At 36.5% G+C, this 19338-nt stretch overlaps 1 protein-coding gene across 4 annotated transcripts in view; it reads right to left on the bottom strand.

The window, feature by feature from the left end:
- The window catches only part of slc6a9 (solute carrier family 6 member 9), a 56064-nt gene that overhangs the window by 4989 nt on the left and 31737 nt on the right, over window positions 1–19338 (bottom strand). For 3 of the 4 annotated variants that reach the window (XM_051132544.1, XM_051132537.1, XM_051132529.1), the window contains 11 exons: window positions 7646–7802; window positions 6593–6724; window positions 4786–5056; window positions 3671–3803; window positions 3275–3409; window positions 3086–3189; window positions 2626–2863; window positions 1732–1866; window positions 1541–1640; window positions 1344–1444; window positions 1078–1248 (listed from right to left, as the gene is read on the bottom strand). In XM_051132544.1, the coding sequence (XP_050988501.1) occupies window positions 1078–1248; window positions 1344–1444; window positions 1541–1640; window positions 1732–1866; window positions 2626–2863; window positions 3086–3189; window positions 3275–3409; window positions 3671–3803; window positions 4786–5056; window positions 6593–6724; window positions 7646–7802 (1677 nt within the window). Of the gene's footprint in view, window positions 1–1077; window positions 1249–1343; window positions 1445–1540; window positions 1641–1731; window positions 1867–2625; window positions 2864–3085; window positions 3190–3274; window positions 3410–3670; window positions 3804–4785; window positions 5057–6592; window positions 6725–7645; window positions 7803–15803; window positions 15894–19338 lie in introns of those variants that run through there. The other variant, XM_051132554.1, reaches the window with a different exon arrangement.

The following is a 19338-nucleotide window of genomic DNA, read 5'->3' as shown; positions in this document are numbered from 1 at the left end:
TCAGTTAAATTTTAATCATCAAAAAGCATGTCTAAATTAAAATTACATGTTCAGGGCTCTATGAAATGTTTTATTTTTGCTCACCTTATGTTTTATTGTTACCAAATTCTGTCTAATTGTCTAATTATTTGAGTGCATAAAAACAAGATCCATTCATTCTTACAATAACTTTGTGAAATGTTTATTTTTCTCAGAAATTCAGTGTTATGTATTTTCATTTTTCTGGTTATAAAATGAAGGCATAAAGCATTCATTTAATTTATCTTTTAATTAATGAAAATGAAACATTTTCTGGCAAATAAAGGGGATTGACTATTACAATTAAAACACTAAAGAAATTTGATTATTCCTTAAAAATACGGTTTTAATAATTTTAGTAGTAGTAGTACTATTACGTACATTCTGCTGAACAATAGTAATGTATTCTTGTCACAATGTCTTCAAGTTAAACCAAATTTTTATTCTGACGGATTGCCGTGAATACCTTTAAATTTCTGTGTGTATATGGTATGATAATTTTACACAAATTAAATGGTAAAATGTTTACGAAGTGACTCTTAGAGCAGTTCTGGAGATGTTGTTAATATATTTATGTCCTCATTTATTAATATCACCGCAAGTGTGACGCGCACTTCAGTACGAGTAGTAAACAAAAGCGCGCATGTGCTCCATTCAATAATACAGAGACATGCATAGTTCATGTTTAAATAGTCGTTTGGCAGCTTAATATTTACAAATATTAGTCCATATTGCAATCTGATATAAGTGTAATGACCTACTTCTCATTAATTAATCCAAACTTTGACAAATTCCGTGACATTCTGCATTAAACTGTAAATTCCGTTTTTATGATTGGATTTCATGATTCCGTCCACATTTTACGTATTGCGGAAAACATAGGGCCCTACATTGAGTACACTATTTGTGGATTTAACATCCAAAAACAAATCAGTTACTGAGATAAAGTGAGAAGTAATTGTCTAGTTATGTAAGCGTACATGATTTTAAAAAAAATTCAAAAGTATTATTAATCTCTTTGTGTATTAATCTCAGCTCTTAAAGCAGAACACATCCTACCTCTAAAAATGTGGATCCTTCAGACACAGCAATCTTGAACAGAGCATAGATAGGTATACAGATCACTGAAGACAAAGCCATGGCAAACCCAATGACCAATGACCAGCTGGGGTAGACATAGTCATTGTAGGTAATAGGCTTGTACTGTATCACGGTGAAAATCAGAATGAACTGTGAAGAGACAGAGAGAAAAACGAGAGTTTGAGTGATATGGAGAAATCTGATTCAGAAAAAAACAAACAAACCCAAAACAGACTGTCACTCACAGTAATAATGAAAGGAGACACATATTTCCAGCAGATCCTGAAGAAGATTGGAGGAGGGAAGCCTAGCATCATCTCCACATCTTTAAAATAGTTCTTGTGACCTAGATGGGAACACAACATTGAAATGAACACCTCAGTTTACATCCAGCTACTGTGGCTTTAATATAAAGGCTGTAGAAGTGACTTAGAGGACTCACCATAGACATACATTATACAGATGCACATGATGCAAGAGATGATGACTAGAGAGAAACTAGCAGCGTAGTTGTCCATAAGCAGCAACCAGTATATTCCTGCCTACATCACACACAGCACAATAGATCAAGTCAATCCGTGAATTAAGTATGCGCAGGTCTTTTGTTTGCTCAAGGGTGTTTTTGTTACTTACCTGTGTGGTCAGCGGCACTCCTAGGAGGAATCCGATGATGGCGACTCCCAGCGTGACATAGGTCTTATTTTTGATAATCCAGTCAGTTCCAATCTCATCTACAATAGCCGTCACCAGAGTCTCCAGTAGACAGAACTACAACATTAAACAGAAAGAAAAAAAATAATGTATCTTATGTAAATATAAATATTTTATATACACTACCAGTCAAAAGTTTTTGAACAGTAAAATGTTTAATTTTTTTTTTGTTTTAAGAATTCTCTTCTGCTCACCAAGCCTGCATTTATTTGATCCCATATGTGACCCTGGACCACAAAACCAGTCTTAAGTCACTGGGGTATATTTGTAGCAACAGCCAGAAATAAATTGCACGGGTCAAAATGATTGATTTTTCTTTTATGGCAAAAATAATTAGGAAATTAAGTAAAGATCATGTTCCATTAAGATATTTTGTAAAATTCCTACTGTAAATATATGAAAACTTAATTTTTGATTAGTAATATACATTGTTAAGAACTTTATTTGGACAACTTTCTCAATATTTTGTTTTTTTTGCACCCTCAGACTCCAGATTTTCAAATAGTTGTATCTCAACCAAATATTGTCCTAACAAACTGTACATCAATGGATTTTGAAAAATTGACCCTTATGACTGATTTTGTGATCCAGTGTCACATATACAGCAAAAGCATTAATATTGTGAAATATTTTTGCTATTTAAAATAACTGCATTCTATTTGAATACATTTTAAAATGTAATTTATTCCTGTGATGAAAGCTAAATTTTCAGCATTAGAGAATTCTTCATTTTTTTTTCTAACTGATCCCAAACTTTTGATCTGTAGTGTAACTGCAGAAAATTGTGGTGAAGAGAAGAAGGACAAAGAAAAATACCTGAGTGCCCAGGCCCAATAAAATGAGCATAAAGAAGAACAGCAGGGACCAGAGTGGGGAAATTGGCAGCAATGTTAGAGCCTCCGGGTAGGCCACAAATGCCAAGCCTGGCCCGTGATCGGCCACTTCTGACACATCCACCCCTAGATGATTAGCCATGAATCCCAGGATGGAGAAAATAACAAAGCCAGCATACACACTGGTACCACAGTTTGTAACACTGATGATGATACTGTCTCTGTTTGAAAACAGACAAATAATTTGATTATTAGCAAGTTTGCAGTCATTTGAACTGAAATTATTTTATCCATACAAGTTTTGTATGCATTTATCAGTACCAGCCACATGGGGGTGCTACAGAGTAATGCATGAAAGTCTTCAAGCACTCACAGTACTTAAATAAACAAGTGTTTTAAAATGACAGTGAAGCAGAAACATAAAAGGATCAAATGTCTATTACCTAAAACAGTTATTGTGGAACTTGTTATATGATGCCATGGTGATAAGACCACCCCAGGCGCAGCCCAGCGAATAGAAAATCTGAGATGCAGCGTCTCCCCATACCTGCAAAACACAAAATACATGTTATTATAAACAATATCAGCGATCACTTACAATTACAGTATGCGGCGTTCTATAAAGTACTGACCTTGGCATCTAGAATTTTCTCCCACTGAGGGGTCAAATAGTATTTGATACCACTGACGGCTCCCTCCAGAGTGATTCCTCTGATGAAGAGAATGGTCAGCACCACATAAGGGAAGGTTGCTGTGAAATACACCACCTGATGAAAGACATAATATTAAAACTCAAATAAAAACGCAGGTATGGTAAGCAGTGCTATTTTATGATTCTTTATATATCATAGAAGATATATATATATATTTTTTTTTTAGTTATTTTAACTTTTTTTTATTCAGTTTAGTATTCGTACTTATTTTTTTAGCTAGTTACTAAGGCAAAATGTATCATTTTCATTTCATTTTTAAATCTAATATTTACATTTTCTGTGCTTTAATGTCACAGGATTCGATGTTCAACTCACCTTGCCTGATGACTTGACTCCTCGAATAAGACAGAGGAACACAACCACCCATGACACAGCCAGACAGCCCAGGATAGGTAAACGCACCTCCCCAAAGTTCCCAATACCATCAGAGATATTCAGCACATAGTTCCTGAGAGGGCAAAAGCCAGTAAAAGGATGTAATACACAGCATAAACAATTCATTAATCAAATTTATCATTCTAACCTAAGTATTTATTTTGTATGAGTTCTGAGTTTGCCTTCAGGTTAAATGCATCAGAGCACAGCTGCATCACAATCAACCTCGGCCACACAATGAATGAGTTTACAGAAGGCAAGAACAAGAATGTCTTTCATAGCACAGGGACAACACACTCCGGAGAGCACAAACCATTTATAAAGATGTTAAACGGTCCACAAATGCCTCATGGTCAAAGGCTCGTATTATCTGACCACAGGCAGTAAAGTGAAGCATTCATTCTAAACCACATACAGTCACAATCACACTCTTGGAAAAACAAAACAATCTGTGCCTTTCTGTCCCATTGTCTTATTATGTCATCCTACATAGTGTTCAAACATCATTCGAACAAACACATCTGTCAATCCAGTGGACAAAGATCCAAACAACAAGACTTCCTGCAAACATGTATTAATTAAAAGCTTTCAACTATTCAGAACCGATGAGTAATGCATTGACTATATAATTATCTTGAGATTCAATTCTGTGGGTCTTTTCTAGCTAGCATTTATAAGTGTGTATAAACAAAAATTTAGTGACGTTTATTTTTTTGTCCTGTTAATTCATTTAAAAATACATTAAATATACATAAAGACCTCTGAATAGATCTCTACTATGAAAAGAATGTTTTAATTTCTATATTAAAATTCATTTTAATATTTTTGGATGGCATAAAGTCAACATGTCAGTCTGCTACAACAGTCTTGTCATTAAAGAAAACAAACAAATTAATTATTATTTATTATACCACTTATTAATTCATATTTGAAAAGTATATGACGAAAGTCACGTGGTCTGATCAACATGCAGAAAAACTACACAGGAAATCACATCATAGAGAGTAATTATTAAGATACACAGATGAATCGACATACAAAAGGTGTGCATTTACCTCCAGTACTCTTCACTAGGACTTGTCCTTTTTGTGCGGTTGACTATCTCAGTCACCCCTGACACAACAGCAGACACATTGGCGAAAGTGGCATTAGCTCTTGGAGAGCCTGCCACCCCAGTGCAGTCAGGGGTGTTCCAGGGGTTGTTACAGTATGTCCAGGGCAGCAGGTTTGTCATGGACATGAAGAAGTAATAAAATGCAATGCAAATCACCACATTGTAGTAAATCCCAATGTAGGTAGATACCACCATCATTCCATAGCCCACACCTTAAAGGAGAGAGAACAACCAAAAGACAACAAATTTAAGTATGCTGAAGGATGTTTAGCTTTTAAGTATGCAGACCTGAGAGCAAACCTGTAATGTAACACCAAAAATAACCAACACATAATCAACACATAATCATATATTAGGATTGCATGATATGGTAAATAAATCTTGATAAAAACTCTGATTATTTTGACATATCCTGCAAAATTGCTTTGCAATACACTATTTCCCAATACACATTTCTCAATTTTAACAGGATGTGCAAAAAATACCAACTAGCAAGTGCCATCTATTTTCAGGAATTAAACATCTGATTGCACTAGAAATATAGGAAATAGAGGATTTTCTTTTTATCTTCTGTTTAATATGGAAGCCTGTTTATGCCACTGAATAAAAAAGGTAACTGTGACTTTTTAATCTCACAATTCTGACTTTCTTCTCTGAATTACGAATTTTCATGTCGCAATTCTGACTTTTTTCTTAGAATTGTGGGATATAAACTCGCAATTCTGAGAAATAAAGTCAGAACTGAGTGATCTGAATTTTTTTAAACTCAGAATTGTGATATAAACTTGAATTCTCAGAAATAAAGTCACAATTCTGAGAAATAAAGTCAGAACTGCAGGATATAAACTCGCAGATCTGACTTTTTAAACTCAGAATGGTGACATAAACTTGCAATTCTGAGAAATAAAGTCGCAATTCTGAGAAAAAAAAGTCACAACCGTAAGATATAAATTCGCAGTACTGAGAAATAGTCATAACTCCGTGACATAATCACAAATTGTCATAATTGCGAAATATTTTTTTTTTTTCCCTCGCAATTGTGACTTTTTTCTCAGAATTGTAAGTTTATATCAAGTTATAAACTCACAATTCTGAGAACATATCAGTCCCAACCCCAAGGCCCAAACTGGACTTTATAAGTTTATATCTCACAATTTTGAGAATAAAAATAAGAATTGCTAGATATAAACTCACAATCTCAAGAATAAAAGTCAGAATTGCGAGATACAAACTCACATTTGCAAGAAAATTTTACGCAATTCTGAGAACAAAAATCTTTTTAGTTTTTAAATTAGTGGCGGAAACAAGCTTCCATAGTTTAACTTCATTCAAAATATTCAGAAAAAATAAATAAATAAACAAATAATTTAAATTAAGTAAGATTATTATTTAAAAAAATGTTTAATTAGCTTTGTCTTCAGAAAATGTGCCACAATGCCACAAATTTAACTGATAACTATTATTAAAGTATAAATGTTTAGACTTGAAGAAATTATGCATGAGAACCTGGCGCATTTAGCATTCACATGGCACATTTTAAGCAAGCCAAACTCTGACAACCTCCTGAGTTTGTGAGGAGTGTGTAAATATTTGAAGCCATCTTGAGGTGAAGAAAAAACTGAGTGTATGTTTAAAAATAATTACTAGTTTAACATGTCAAACTGGTTATACCATTCATTAAACCACATAGATTTACCTTTGAATTTTTAATTTGCTCTCACACCTCTTTTAAATGGCCTCATGCTCACCTTTAAACATGGGGCTGACCTTCCAGACTCCCAGGCACCCGAGGGATGTGAACTGCCCAAAGGAGAGCTCCAGGAAGAACAGAGGGATGCCACAAAACACCAGCATGATGAAGTATGGGAACATGAAGGCACCTGTGATACATACAGAGTTGCAATAATTTTACCCTGACATGTAGGTGTTCATATTTACATAAACAGTAGGAAACAAAAGTAGTTTACAAATGACACAAAGAATAGCCAAGGTCTGGTTCCTAATACTTATGCAAGTAAGTGAGTAGAACCTGATGTTACACAACAGATCGAATGTGATTGGACGAGCTGCATTTCAACTGTGCTGATATTTTGCATAATGAAATAGAGTTAATGACTCTTTAAAGACAAGGGCGGATTACAGCCCGGGGGCAATGGGGTTGATGTGCCAGGGGCCTCAAATTGAGGGGCCAAGAGTAGCCTGACATCAAGAAGAAAGAAGCTTGAACAATAATATGTATCTAATCAAATGCAATAAATGATCAAAGATGCATACAAGTAGTTCAATCAAGTTAAATAAATAAACAAAAATCTTCTGGGACCCTGTGGCCTAACAGGACCATAATCCATCCTTGTTTAAAGAGCCTGGAGTTTAGTTACTTATCTGAATTCTGGGCTAATTCAGGGTACGGTTTCTGATTAGAGGCAGCTCAAGGAATATGAGATCATGGGGCAGAGGTTTCCGGGCCAGGTCATTGGGGACCGGCTGCTAGAGACCCTTGCTTACTCTAGCCTGGTCTATTTTAAGTGAGATGTGTTATGAGACTTGATACCAAATGAGTACCCTTTTAAGGGAGCAAAGAATTTGGAAAGGACTTGTTGGTATGACTTACAAAAACAAAACCCTAAATACCATCAGTTTTACTTTCAGTTACATCCACAGACTTGCAGTCTAATGAAAATATACTCTATTTTAGGAATCTAGAAAAGAATAAAAAATTATAGCTGAACCGTGCCGAAAAGGCAAAGAAAGAAAGACGAGATAGACACTGGGAGAAGAAGAATAAAGTAAAAAATGATTACCTCCTCCATTCCTGTAGCAGAGATAAGGAAACCTCCAGACGTTTCCCAGCCCCACTGCATATCCAACACTGGTGAGGACAAACTCAATCTGGTTGCCCCAGTTTCCCCTTCTGGAGTTTTCATCTTTCTTTACTGGCTCTCCTGGAACTGCTCCGTTCTGAAACAGACATACGTACAAATGAAATTAAAATGTTGATCACTGATGAGTCACAGAGCAGTAATCAAATTTTGTTTGCAATAAGCACAAACAAAACAGAATTCGAAAATAAAAGTTTATAGGATCGTCAGTGCATAATATGCTCATGAACTGTGCTCAATCAACATCAAGATTCTAGGTTGAAATTTTCTGAATGTATGTATAAAAGTATATTTAGGTGCTGTGACTGGTTGTTATTTTTAAGTTAAGTTTGCTTAAAATGGTCCTGGAACAGCTTTTTTACATTACATGATCATCCAAAATTAGGGATGCCACCTAATAGGTGACTAACCGTTAGTTGACGAGAAGGTTTGGTCAAACTAAATTTTAATTAGTCGCTTAGTTGCAGAAAAAAAATCCACAGGAAGTAGCGAAGTCACTCAGTCCTTGATGGACAAAACGTTAACGGCTGATCTATGTGGTAAAATTGTACATCGGGCAGGACATCAAAACACTCACCTATCATTCATCGACCTCAAATATGGCTTCTCATCTGAAAGGTGTATGTAGTAGCAACCTTACGTGACCACTCAATATAATGTTAACCTAGAAAAATGTGCGCTATTTACGTGTTGGAGTGGAGTGTGGAAGCTGAACAGTAGCACGCTTTCTGCATGACGGATGGAGGCGTGGGTGTGGTCACTTGCTCTTAAAATACTCGTTATTTTTGGTCATACAAATAAAAGTAATACATCTTTTAAATCTGTAAAGACTCAACGTTTATTTGTGTGCACAAACAACAAAACGTTGTGCTTTTGTAAAATAATTAAAGCAAACAGGATGCGCTTTCTGCCATCTCTGTGAACTTGAGCGAGAAACTTTGAAACTCTTGGTATACTTGCCTTACAGACATGAAAAATATATCTATAGAGAGTGAAATGTTTATTTTTAAGTGCACCAATTCAAACTGAAAATAATATTCTCAGATTATGTAATCCATATGAAACATGCATGCAGGCGCATCCACTACTGCGGAGATGACAAGTCGCTGACTTCATCTCTTAAGCCAAAAACAAAGAAAGTGCTAGTTTATAAATAAGTTACTAAAACGTTAATGCAGTTTGCTGTTTTTCCCTGGCACATTCATAATCATAACTTCTGCTGATGCGCTGTGGCTTAAGCACTTATTAGGCTACGTAGGCAATTAAAGACTCATTATTATGATTTATATGGTTTATTTATAAACGTGCGACTAATAGTCAACTAATGTTTACAATGAACGACTACTTGTCGACCAGAAAAAACTTTAGTTGAGGGCAGCCCTATCCAAAATGCATATATATATATCTTATAAAACAGTTTTAGGTTAACTTTAGCATGACACAAGTCAACTGCATTGCCAAAAATGAAAACATTAATGTCATGGTGATACTTCAAATGCTTCCAACATACGGAGCTCCCATGGTAATGGGAGTTTCAGGTTGTCAATTCACAACTCCGGTGCAACCACTTCCTATAGCTCTTCACCAGCAAAAATGCCAATTACAAGAACTCAACAACAAGAAAGAAAGAAGTTAGTCACGTGTCAGAAAGTTTTGTGAAAACTCCTAAATTGCATGCAAACACTGTTGACGGCTCAGAGAGCGTGCTGGAGCGCACTTGATGTGAACTGAAATCACAGTCATGTGCACAAGACAAACATTTGGTCTTGTCGGCCTGATTTAAAGTTTACTCTCTCCATCTGTTCTCATCAGATGCTCTTCATGTTGACCTCAAAGGCAAGCTCACGATCTGATCCGTCCGCACAGTGAGCACGCTGCGGGAGATGAACATTCAGCGCCTATGCTTGCAATCTTCTCTGCAGCTCTGGGATGAATCCAGACTGCACTTGATGATTGTAGTGAGCAATTTTGCTTCACAAATGCTTAGTTGACAACTATATTTAGAAGTTGTAACTGTAAACATAATGTATTAAAAATTGCATATGAAATAATTAAAAAGACTTAGAAAATGTTCAGATGATGTACCACTGCTGTGGTGTACCACCACTTCCTGCCTAAAAATGAAAAGATTATGAGCTGGCTGTGCGGAAATGATTTTAATGCCAGCAAGAGTGTCAGCTGTAAGGGTTTATTTAAGGTGTTTTAGGTTTACTTCAGGTTACACAATGCACTACACACACACATTTAAACTCACTGCAGCATCTGAGTCTGAGCTCCCTTGGCTATTGCTCCCCGCAGGATCACACAGACACATGTGCATCAGCAAAATGAACAATAATCCAAAGTTCGCCTTTCAGCGCAAATAAAATATTCATTTGGTTAAGCATTAAACAATGCAACATTTCTTGAATAAGAACAGAAAAACCTTAGTGAGAATGGACAACTACAGCTTATTCCTGAACCTGAAAACGGTTTAACTGTACAAGTCCACTGAAGCAGAGTGAGGGAAGCTGAGGAGGCATTTTCAATTCATTCTCTGCAGAAGCTGAGTAAAAGACTTGTGCAGGGGATTGTGTGATTGGCAGCAAAGCAGAACAAGTGGTGAGAGTGTCAAAAGATTAGGAAACTCTTAACTTAATGCAAATTAGTGGTGTGGCAACCAAACACTGTAACAGTAGGGACATACCAAACCAATGCCAAAGAACTAGCGCTGAGGAAAGTTGCCTCACATTGCCTGCGTCAGGGCAAAAAAACAGACTACAGACTACATCTGATGGCCAACTCTGCGCTTGCATGAGAGAACATAACCAGCAGGTGGCAGTAGTCCTTATTCGGCATTCACACTGCAAAAAAAAGAGCCACAGCTGTGGATTAACAAAGCAAGCAGTGCTGTCAGCCTTTGCATTGTCAGCTCTAGGTCTTATTCTTGTGGATAAAGAAAGAAATGGACAGATTCCTCTTAACTATATCGTTGGTTTGCTTTCATCAGTTTGTTTTATTGTGCGCTCATTTGCTCAGCTAAATAGCGACATGAAGAAGATGGTAGCACTCGCTAACATGCTCAAGTACTCCTCACTGTAACTAACACAACAGGCTTGGCCAGCTGACATATCAGAGCAGAGTAGGCTTATGGAAGGGAGGAGTTTACAGATATTTCGCTCAGAACTGCTTAAATAAACTGTTTTAAAATCATTAACAAATGACTATGTATAAATGTATATTCTGAGAAAATCACAATGTTTTTGAGGAAAACATTCCAGGATTTTCTCCAGGACTTTAACGGGAGTCAACGGGTTGAAGGTCCAACATTGCATGTTCAGTACAGCTTCAAAGGGCTCTACATGATCCCAGCCAAGGAATAAGGATCTTATCTAGTGAAACGAGTGGTCATTTTCCTAAAAATCAAAAAAAAAAATGAATATACTTTTTAACTACAATTACTCGTCTTGCACTAGTTGTGCGATGCATGCCTACAACTTCTTGCATTACGTACTCATGTTGGAAACTCATTTTCTTCTCCAACTTCAAAATCGCCCGATATTGTTGTTTTACCTTTATTTATTTAACTTTTTACGCATTTGCTTTGTAAATGTACTTCCGCCTACGTCACACATGACATTTCCAACATGACTGACCACATAATGCGTGAAGTCGCAGAGCTAGTGCAAAACAAGTATTTGTGGTTAAAAATTGTTTTTAAGAAAATAACTGATTCGCTAAATAAGCAAAACACATTCCCATATTACTCGGCTGGGATTGTGTAGAGCCCTTTGGAGTGGCACTGAAACTTCAAATTGGACCTTCAACCCGCTGATCCCTATTGAAGTCCACTATATGGAGAAAAATCCTGGAACGTTTTCCTCAAAAACCTTTTATTCAGGTTTTTGACTATGTCATATAAGCAATCACTGCCAAGCTACTGTATATTTACAAAGACACCCCTAGTGGCAGATCTCCAGCATTTAGAGTGGTATTGAAAGGATTTCTTCTACACCAGTGGACACATAGGTTAAGTCTGCTTTTAGACCTGAGATTGGGCAAAATTCAGCAGCTGGGTACCTCTGATGGATTATGCTGAGAAAAAGAAGGAAATCTAAAAGTAGACGCTGAAACAGGTGGGATCCTTTAGGTCAGAACACCTGAAAAAAATGCTAGTCAATACTTCTCTGCAGCTATCCATCTATAGCATTACAGTCCAACAAAAGTTATTCTAGGATAATTGGGACTGTAACTCTATAAACAGATTGTTGATATTTTCCAAAACATGGCCCTTCTGTGTTCGCAGACGAGGTCATATTGTGTTTACCTTCCGGTAAATCAATGAATTGTTTAGTTAAGTCTTTATCCGCTGCACTCTGTGATCCCTGTCCCTGTGCTCTGGAATGCCCAGGTGTTTCAGCCGTTGCCGTTTGCTCCAAGGATCTGTCTTACTGAGCACAGACTGTGAGAGAGAACGATCGTCCAGCTGGGCCCATCTGCCCTTTTACGTAAGACCAAGACACACTCATAAACACAGGGTCTCAGGGGGACCTGAATCAAATGAGTGGTTCAGCTATTTGACTTTCTGGAAATTATACTGAAAAAAGAAACATTAAGGAAAAAAGGAAAGAGAGAAGACTTACAATGGCCTCATATAAACAAATAACAATACTAATCTTTGATCAGAGGTTGGATTTTTCACCTAAAGTTGACTGTTCCACAATGTCCTGCCCTACAACCTCAAACAGTGAGAAGAATCTACCCATGATGCCTGTGACTGACAGCAGCACATCTCCCTCTGAGTAACTCATTGCAGGTATGTGACCCTGTCAAGTGAAGAAGGGATGTGAGAACTGACCTGTGACTTCTCAACTTAACACCCAAAATGCCTAGAGATGTTCATGCAGAACATAGTGTGACATAAAGCACAGTTCAACAGATCAATATGGTGGGTTTGTTTAAGTGTTTGGAGCATGAAGTCTCTGAAGATTTGATTAAACACTCAACATAAGCAAGAGTGACAGTATTTTTACTTTATCTTTGCAACCATCACAGATTATGTCATCTGCTCCAATAAGCTCAATTCAGAAAAAAAAAGAAACAATTATTGATACATCCCTAAAGGAGAAATATTTCTAATATTTCTCATTTCTAATAGATTATGTAACATAATAGATGAAAGACATAATATTTAGTTGTATTAAACAATAAATGATGCATCCCTAAGAGAACTATAAATTTTTATAATTAAAGGTATTTAGAGAAACTCTCCTGGGAGAGCTATTTAGTTTTTTTCCTTCATTTTGACCCCCTACGTATGGCCGAGTGACAATATGTGCTCTGGTTGTGCATGTCAACTTTGCATCACTGAATAAACACAACAAACACACTTATCAGGAGACCTTTCGCATATCAGCTAATCTGATTTCTTTTATTAATCAACCCTGGCAGTATAGAATAAATCTATTAAATTTATAATCCATCAGAGGAAAGTCTAAAAAAAAAAAAAGGGGGAGATATAAATACTGCAACGAATCAATGACTTCCTGCTCTCTGAAGTCAAAGAGTCAAAGGTGTGTCCAATGAAGAGTGACCTTCGTAAAAATAGCGCAGATTCCAAAACCCACTTTGGACATCACAAGGCTGCACAAGTCCAAACATAAAAAGAGATTAGAGACCTACTGCTGATTAATGCTGCAAAACATTTCCCATCATGCTGTGGGGTTTACAGGAAAGCGAGAAAAAAAAAATGACCAAAGCAATTTGGGAATGTGGAATGAAAAAAGAAAAGCAAAGGTCCCGCAGGAAATGTGCTCTCAGCACTTCTGAAATAGTTAAACACCGAAGTCCACTGGGTTCACCGTTCAGAGTTGACCTTTCCCCTCTCTAGTGCTCCCTATACTGACCCCCAGTTCACATTTCAAAGACGACATCCTCAATCTTTCTCTGCTGATGAGGGCTTCATTCTCCTCAGAAGAAGAAGGGACATACAACAGGACTGTTCAAAGACTCCATTAAGATTTTCACCTCGGGTTTGTTTATCAAGGTCAGAGGTAAGACCACAAGGATTGGGATTGCTACCAAAAAGCCTCTTACAGAACTTCAGCAGAGCCTTATAAATGAAGTCATTTTTCTGAGCTTTTTCATCTTTTCCAATATTCTACAAATCAACTGCAAGGCATTTATGACAACAGCTTTATGAAAAGCAACCTACTGCATAAACGTTAATTCCAACAAGTACAATGTGTTTGGGGCAGGGCAACCTGTTTGTGTCCCAAAGGCATCTGAGGGTGGGCGGAAGGAGTGGTAGAAAACAAATAAATCTTCACTAGTAACAATCCCTCACAAAAAAGCTGTAGAAGAAAAGAAGCTGAAGCTAATTATTTTGACAACTGACATTCAAGATAGATGAGTTTTCCATATTTCACTTAACTCCCCCTAAAAAAGCACTCAATGAGTAAACAAGGGTTGGTTCATTCTCTTCAACTGGAATGAAATTAACCAGCGTGGACAGTCCGTAAAGAAGCCATTATCCACTCTCTGTGAGGTGAAAGTAATTCTGCTAAAGATGCAAAGCTTCAGCTTCTCACCCTGTGAGCAGTAGGTCATATTCCTGCTCTCTCATTGGCCCAGACCCTGAAAACACTCTTCTCATGCTTGATCAATCATCTGCAATGGTGACTTGTCAGGAAAGGCACCCCAAATCTGAACAAGGGGCACAAAAGTGGGGAAGTGACGGTGGCCTAAGTGTCAGGTCATTAGAAGTTCATGCCACTCAGTCCACACATATTGTCACATACACACCCATGTGAGGATATGTTAATAGAGACCGACATAAAGCAACATGTAAGCAATCCGGTTTCACAAGTGTTCTCATTGTAAGAAAGTAAGGAATTATTGCTATAGGCAGGGGATCTGGTTATTAGGAATTACAAAAACATCACGATAGAAAATAAAAGTAAAGCTTGAGGTCAGGGCTGCAAATTGACACAGAGCTACAAAAAGTTACTATATATACACTACCATTCATAAAGTTTGGGGCCAGCACATTTTTTTTAAGTATTAATACTTTTATTCAGCAAGGATGCATTCAGGTAAACAAAAGTGACTAAAAATGCACCATACTTTCCATACAAATGGTTTTTAATACAGATAATAATACAGATAATAATAAGAAATGTTTCTTGAACACCCAATCAGCAGATGCATTAAAATGCATATTTGACATCAGTAAAATAAATTATATTTTAAAGTTCAAGTAGTTATTTTAAATTGTAATAATATTTCACAATATTTCTGTTTTTACTATCAAAAATGCAGCCTTGGTGATGTTGAAAGCCGTTGTATCTAAAAAATGATTACATAAACACTGACAGAAGTATATTTTGCACAAGAAACAGAAGTCACAAGCGTCACAAGACCACAAAATAGGTACCACAAAAGTTAATTAGCAGTTTTGTACAAGATGGGCTTTCATTTAAAGAAACCAAAAGTCTTTCTTCAACTCATAAAGCCAGTTGGCAACTGTTAAACACTAGGCAGGATCCTTAACAGCTCTGGTAGCCATCTTGTGGGAGTCATTAGGTCATCTAACAGCTAAGAAACAGGCCATTATTCATGACCAAATGCACGTCATAGCACTTACCCTTTTGCTCAATAATAAAAATGCCTACTTCTAAAAAAAAATGTTTTTCTGAAGGCCTGGATGAAGTCAAACACCTTCTAGAATCCAGATCCCAACATGATTAACCAGCATGGAATGTTCATGTGGACCTAGAACCATCTCTGTCATTCATGTCATGTTACTACACAGTTCAGAACATGTATAACAGCATTCCAAGAATGACCAAAGCTGTTCTGTGGACCTCCAACTTAGTGAATGCTTAAAACTAACAAACTCTACCAAAGACTTAAACATAAGACTTAAAGACAGTTATTTATCTCTTTAGTTCCCTAGTTACTATAAAAAACATTCTGAAAAATTTTCTTGAGAATTTCCCTTGCATAGACTGAGTTCTTACCCCTGTGTTGACAACTGAGGCTTCAATATTCCACATACACTTCTAGCCTCACTGTAATTTTTCACTTTCTTTGGTCTTACCTTTATGCTGTCCATTGTAAACCTCAGCTAGTAGTGCCTACTCATACAGGAACCTACAGCATTCAGGCAAGCATCAGCGTGTAAGCAGGGTCAGAGCAGACTGACACGGCTCCATGTGGAACCTATTCTACCCTTGAGACATGGGTGGGGAGAGGGGAGGAGCCTGGAGGTGTGGCTTTAGGGAGTTTCACTGGGTCACAAAGGATATGTTCAAATTGGTCGCATCTACCTATACGCTGCTGCTAACTACAATGGTATAGGCTGGTACATCCATGCAGAAGATTGCACCCTTGGATATATACATGTTATATATTACATAGCAGTAAAAGATCTCAGATACATGCATGCTGTTGAACTTTGGAAAAAAAAAACAGTCTAGCTGTTTTCAACTATGATAATAAGGAATATTTTTATGAGCATGAGAATGTTTGAATTTCTAAAGGATTGTGTGCCAGCCTAGGTGCTGAAAATTCAAATTCACCAACACAGGAATATATTGCATAGAAAACCAGGTCTAGCTCCAGACACACTTTACATAACCTAATCATTCAATTAACGCTCAGTGGGAACGATAAGGGAGCGTAGCCTCTGGAAACAGTTCAACTGCTGCTCTTCATACAGTCATCTCAACACTTTTGTTTCCAGATTCTGCACAATTACAAGTATGTATGTCCAAACAGCATGTCCTAATGAATCACATATAGAGACATAAATAGTACAGTATGCACTGGCCTTCCTCTATCGTTGAACTCTGGGCTGATTCTCATTATTGCTGAGCTATTTGCATTTGTAAACAGAAACAAATGAATTTGTTATGGAAGGACTGAATTTGGGGAACGACCCATTTTAAATCACAATATGCCCATTGAGGGCAGTTCTGGGTTGCATAAGTCAGACCAATTTTAGCTGGCATCAAACATAGAGATGTAATGTCATGTAATTTCAGCTTCTAGACCAAAAAACATCTTCAGAGTCCATTAGCATCAGATTTTGATAACGAAACACACGGAAACAAGTTTTGAAAACTTTCAAACACTGTTTGCTGTGTATAGTGTACAGCATTGTGTTCACTGACCTGGGGAAACAACATTTAAATCAATTGCATTCCTGGTTGAAATGACAACTAAATATTTGCTAAAGCATTTACATGTTTGTAGTATTTAAAACAAATATTTTAAATAAAGTATTTGATTTGCAAACTCATCTAATTGAATTAACGTGCTATTGGCTATTACTTGTGGATATTGTCAGAATGTCACACATAAGCGTGATGTTATGGTTTATGCAGCTTTTGTTTAGAATGTTTCAGAGATTATGAATGTATGCAAAGATTATGTTCTGCCGATTTAAGTCAAACATCTTAAACACACAACTTGCTCAGACTGATGTAAACATCACCTCTCTTCTTGTTATCCTTGTGCAGACATAATGCGAAAAGTCATGTTCATAGGCTTTACCTGTGTTACATAATTGTGTTAAAGTTTACAGATAAACATACTATTCAAACATTTGGGTTGGTAGAATGTTTTAATAGTAATTACAATAACTGATTTCACATTATCCTTCCAAAAATCAAAATTCTAATATGTTGATTTTGTGTTCAAGAAACTTTGAAAACAGTTGCTGCTTAATCATTTTTGTGGAAACTGGGATACATTATTTAGTAAATAGAACATTCAGAAGAACAGGAAATATAAATATTTCAAGAAAGATTTCAAGCAGAACATTTTGTAACATCTTTAACACCTATTTTGATCAATGTAATGCATCCTTACTGAATAAAATGCATGAAATTAATATGATCATGTAAAAAGGTTTTTACTTGTATATCTTGGCTCAATTTACTTTCACTATTGATGCCTTACTGTAACCCAAGATTTCTTTTAAAACATTACTTTTTGTTGTAACTGACATTATGCTAGAAATGCTATTGAGCTTGATTTCTATTGATTCCATTAGATTCACTAAAATATATTACATATTCCTTTAAATGTGACTTCAACATTAAAGTTTTATTACAAAATCCTCTTTATACATTTTTTTTTAGAATACGAAATTTAGAAAACTGTTTAAAACACGAGCAGAAACCCTTGAATCAAACAAAGACCTACATGTAAACAACCAAATCTGATCACAAATGCATGTGATGCTTTGGTGAGGGGATAAATCATATGGAAAGAGTTATGAGGATGTTCTCCTGGCCTGACAGCTCTGAATCGATGTGAAGACTTTTTCATCTCTCTTGCATCCTGAGGCCTCGGTTTGTCATGCCATGCGCATTGCTTGGAGTTTGCTGAAGCCCTGACCGAGCGATTGCTTTACTGTGAGACCAGCTCTCTTCCTCAGGAGCCCTGTGGCAAATTATCCCAACTGCATTTGAGACACAAAAACCTTCCCCAGTCAGTGAGAATCAGCAAAGCCCAGATCGCCCCTGTACAACAATAAGCCCGTCAAACAGGCAGTGCTTTAAATGACATATTGTGCAAAAAGTTGTATTTGTAGAGAGCATCTTTGCCCTTTGGTCAGGAAATAAGTAGGCTCACTGCTGTGACAGCTGCAGAGGTGGCAGTAGGGTCAGCCAAAACACACTCGTTCAAAAGACAAGTGTGTTTACACAGAATGACTCTTAGTAATAGACCACAAAAATAAGAGCAAATCTTTGTTCTGGAGTATGTTCCGATTCTAATGTTACAAGGCTAGTGAACTTAGAAACTTAGTATTGTGTTCCAAGAGCCCTTAATTCTAGAAAGAATGTCACTGAGAAATTTAGTCTAGACATGTTCCTTGTTAACTCAAAGTAGCATTATAAAAGTCTTTGATTTTTTCCCAATCCAATGTAGAGCAAACCCCAACCAACAGCAAGAAAAGTTTAGACACTATGGAGTTCAAGCTCAGAAAAAGCTTAGGATGTGCTTCCAGTGTTACACTGAAGTTAACCTTTGTTTGAGCATTGTATAGGAAATCAGCATTTTGACTGATATCACCAATGAGCCAATGAAATCAGCTCTGGGGCGATTTGCGCTAAACTGGTTTGGGGTAAAAAAAAAAAAAAAATAGCATTAAGAAATTATGTAGCATAAACCGCCAGGTTAATATTCAAAAACTAAAATATTGACAGCATTTTAATTTTGGGGTGAACTGTCTGCATGAAATATATATCCACCCAATTTTAGTCTGCTTAATTCCCACGCCTGCAAGCTTGCTTTCATCTGCTTCCACTTTTAAGAGCAACGCCCGCATTTCAAAATCTGTCGCCACTTCAGTTTCATCACGCCTTCAATCATTAGGAAGGAAGGAAATTTCCACAATAGTGGAAAATAAAGTAAACAAATTAGAGGTAAAGGTAGGGCCCTACAAAATGCATTTTTTTTCCATATTCCATTTTATTTATTTATTTATTTATTTATTTATTTATTCAAAATTCTGTTTTTTATGTTTTATTTTTCTGGATTGATGTAATTTGCTTTCACGTTTTAATTTTTCAATGATTACATTTACATTACATTATTAATTAATTTTAATAATTAAATTACAT

Source organism: Labeo rohita, chromosome 2 (genome assembly GCF_022985175.1).
Source record: "Labeo rohita strain BAU-BD-2019 chromosome 2, IGBB_LRoh.1.0, whole genome shotgun sequence".
NCBI lineage: Eukaryota > Metazoa > Chordata > Actinopteri > Cypriniformes > Cyprinidae > Labeo > Labeo rohita.
This window is presented reverse-complemented; position numbering and strand designations above follow the sequence as displayed.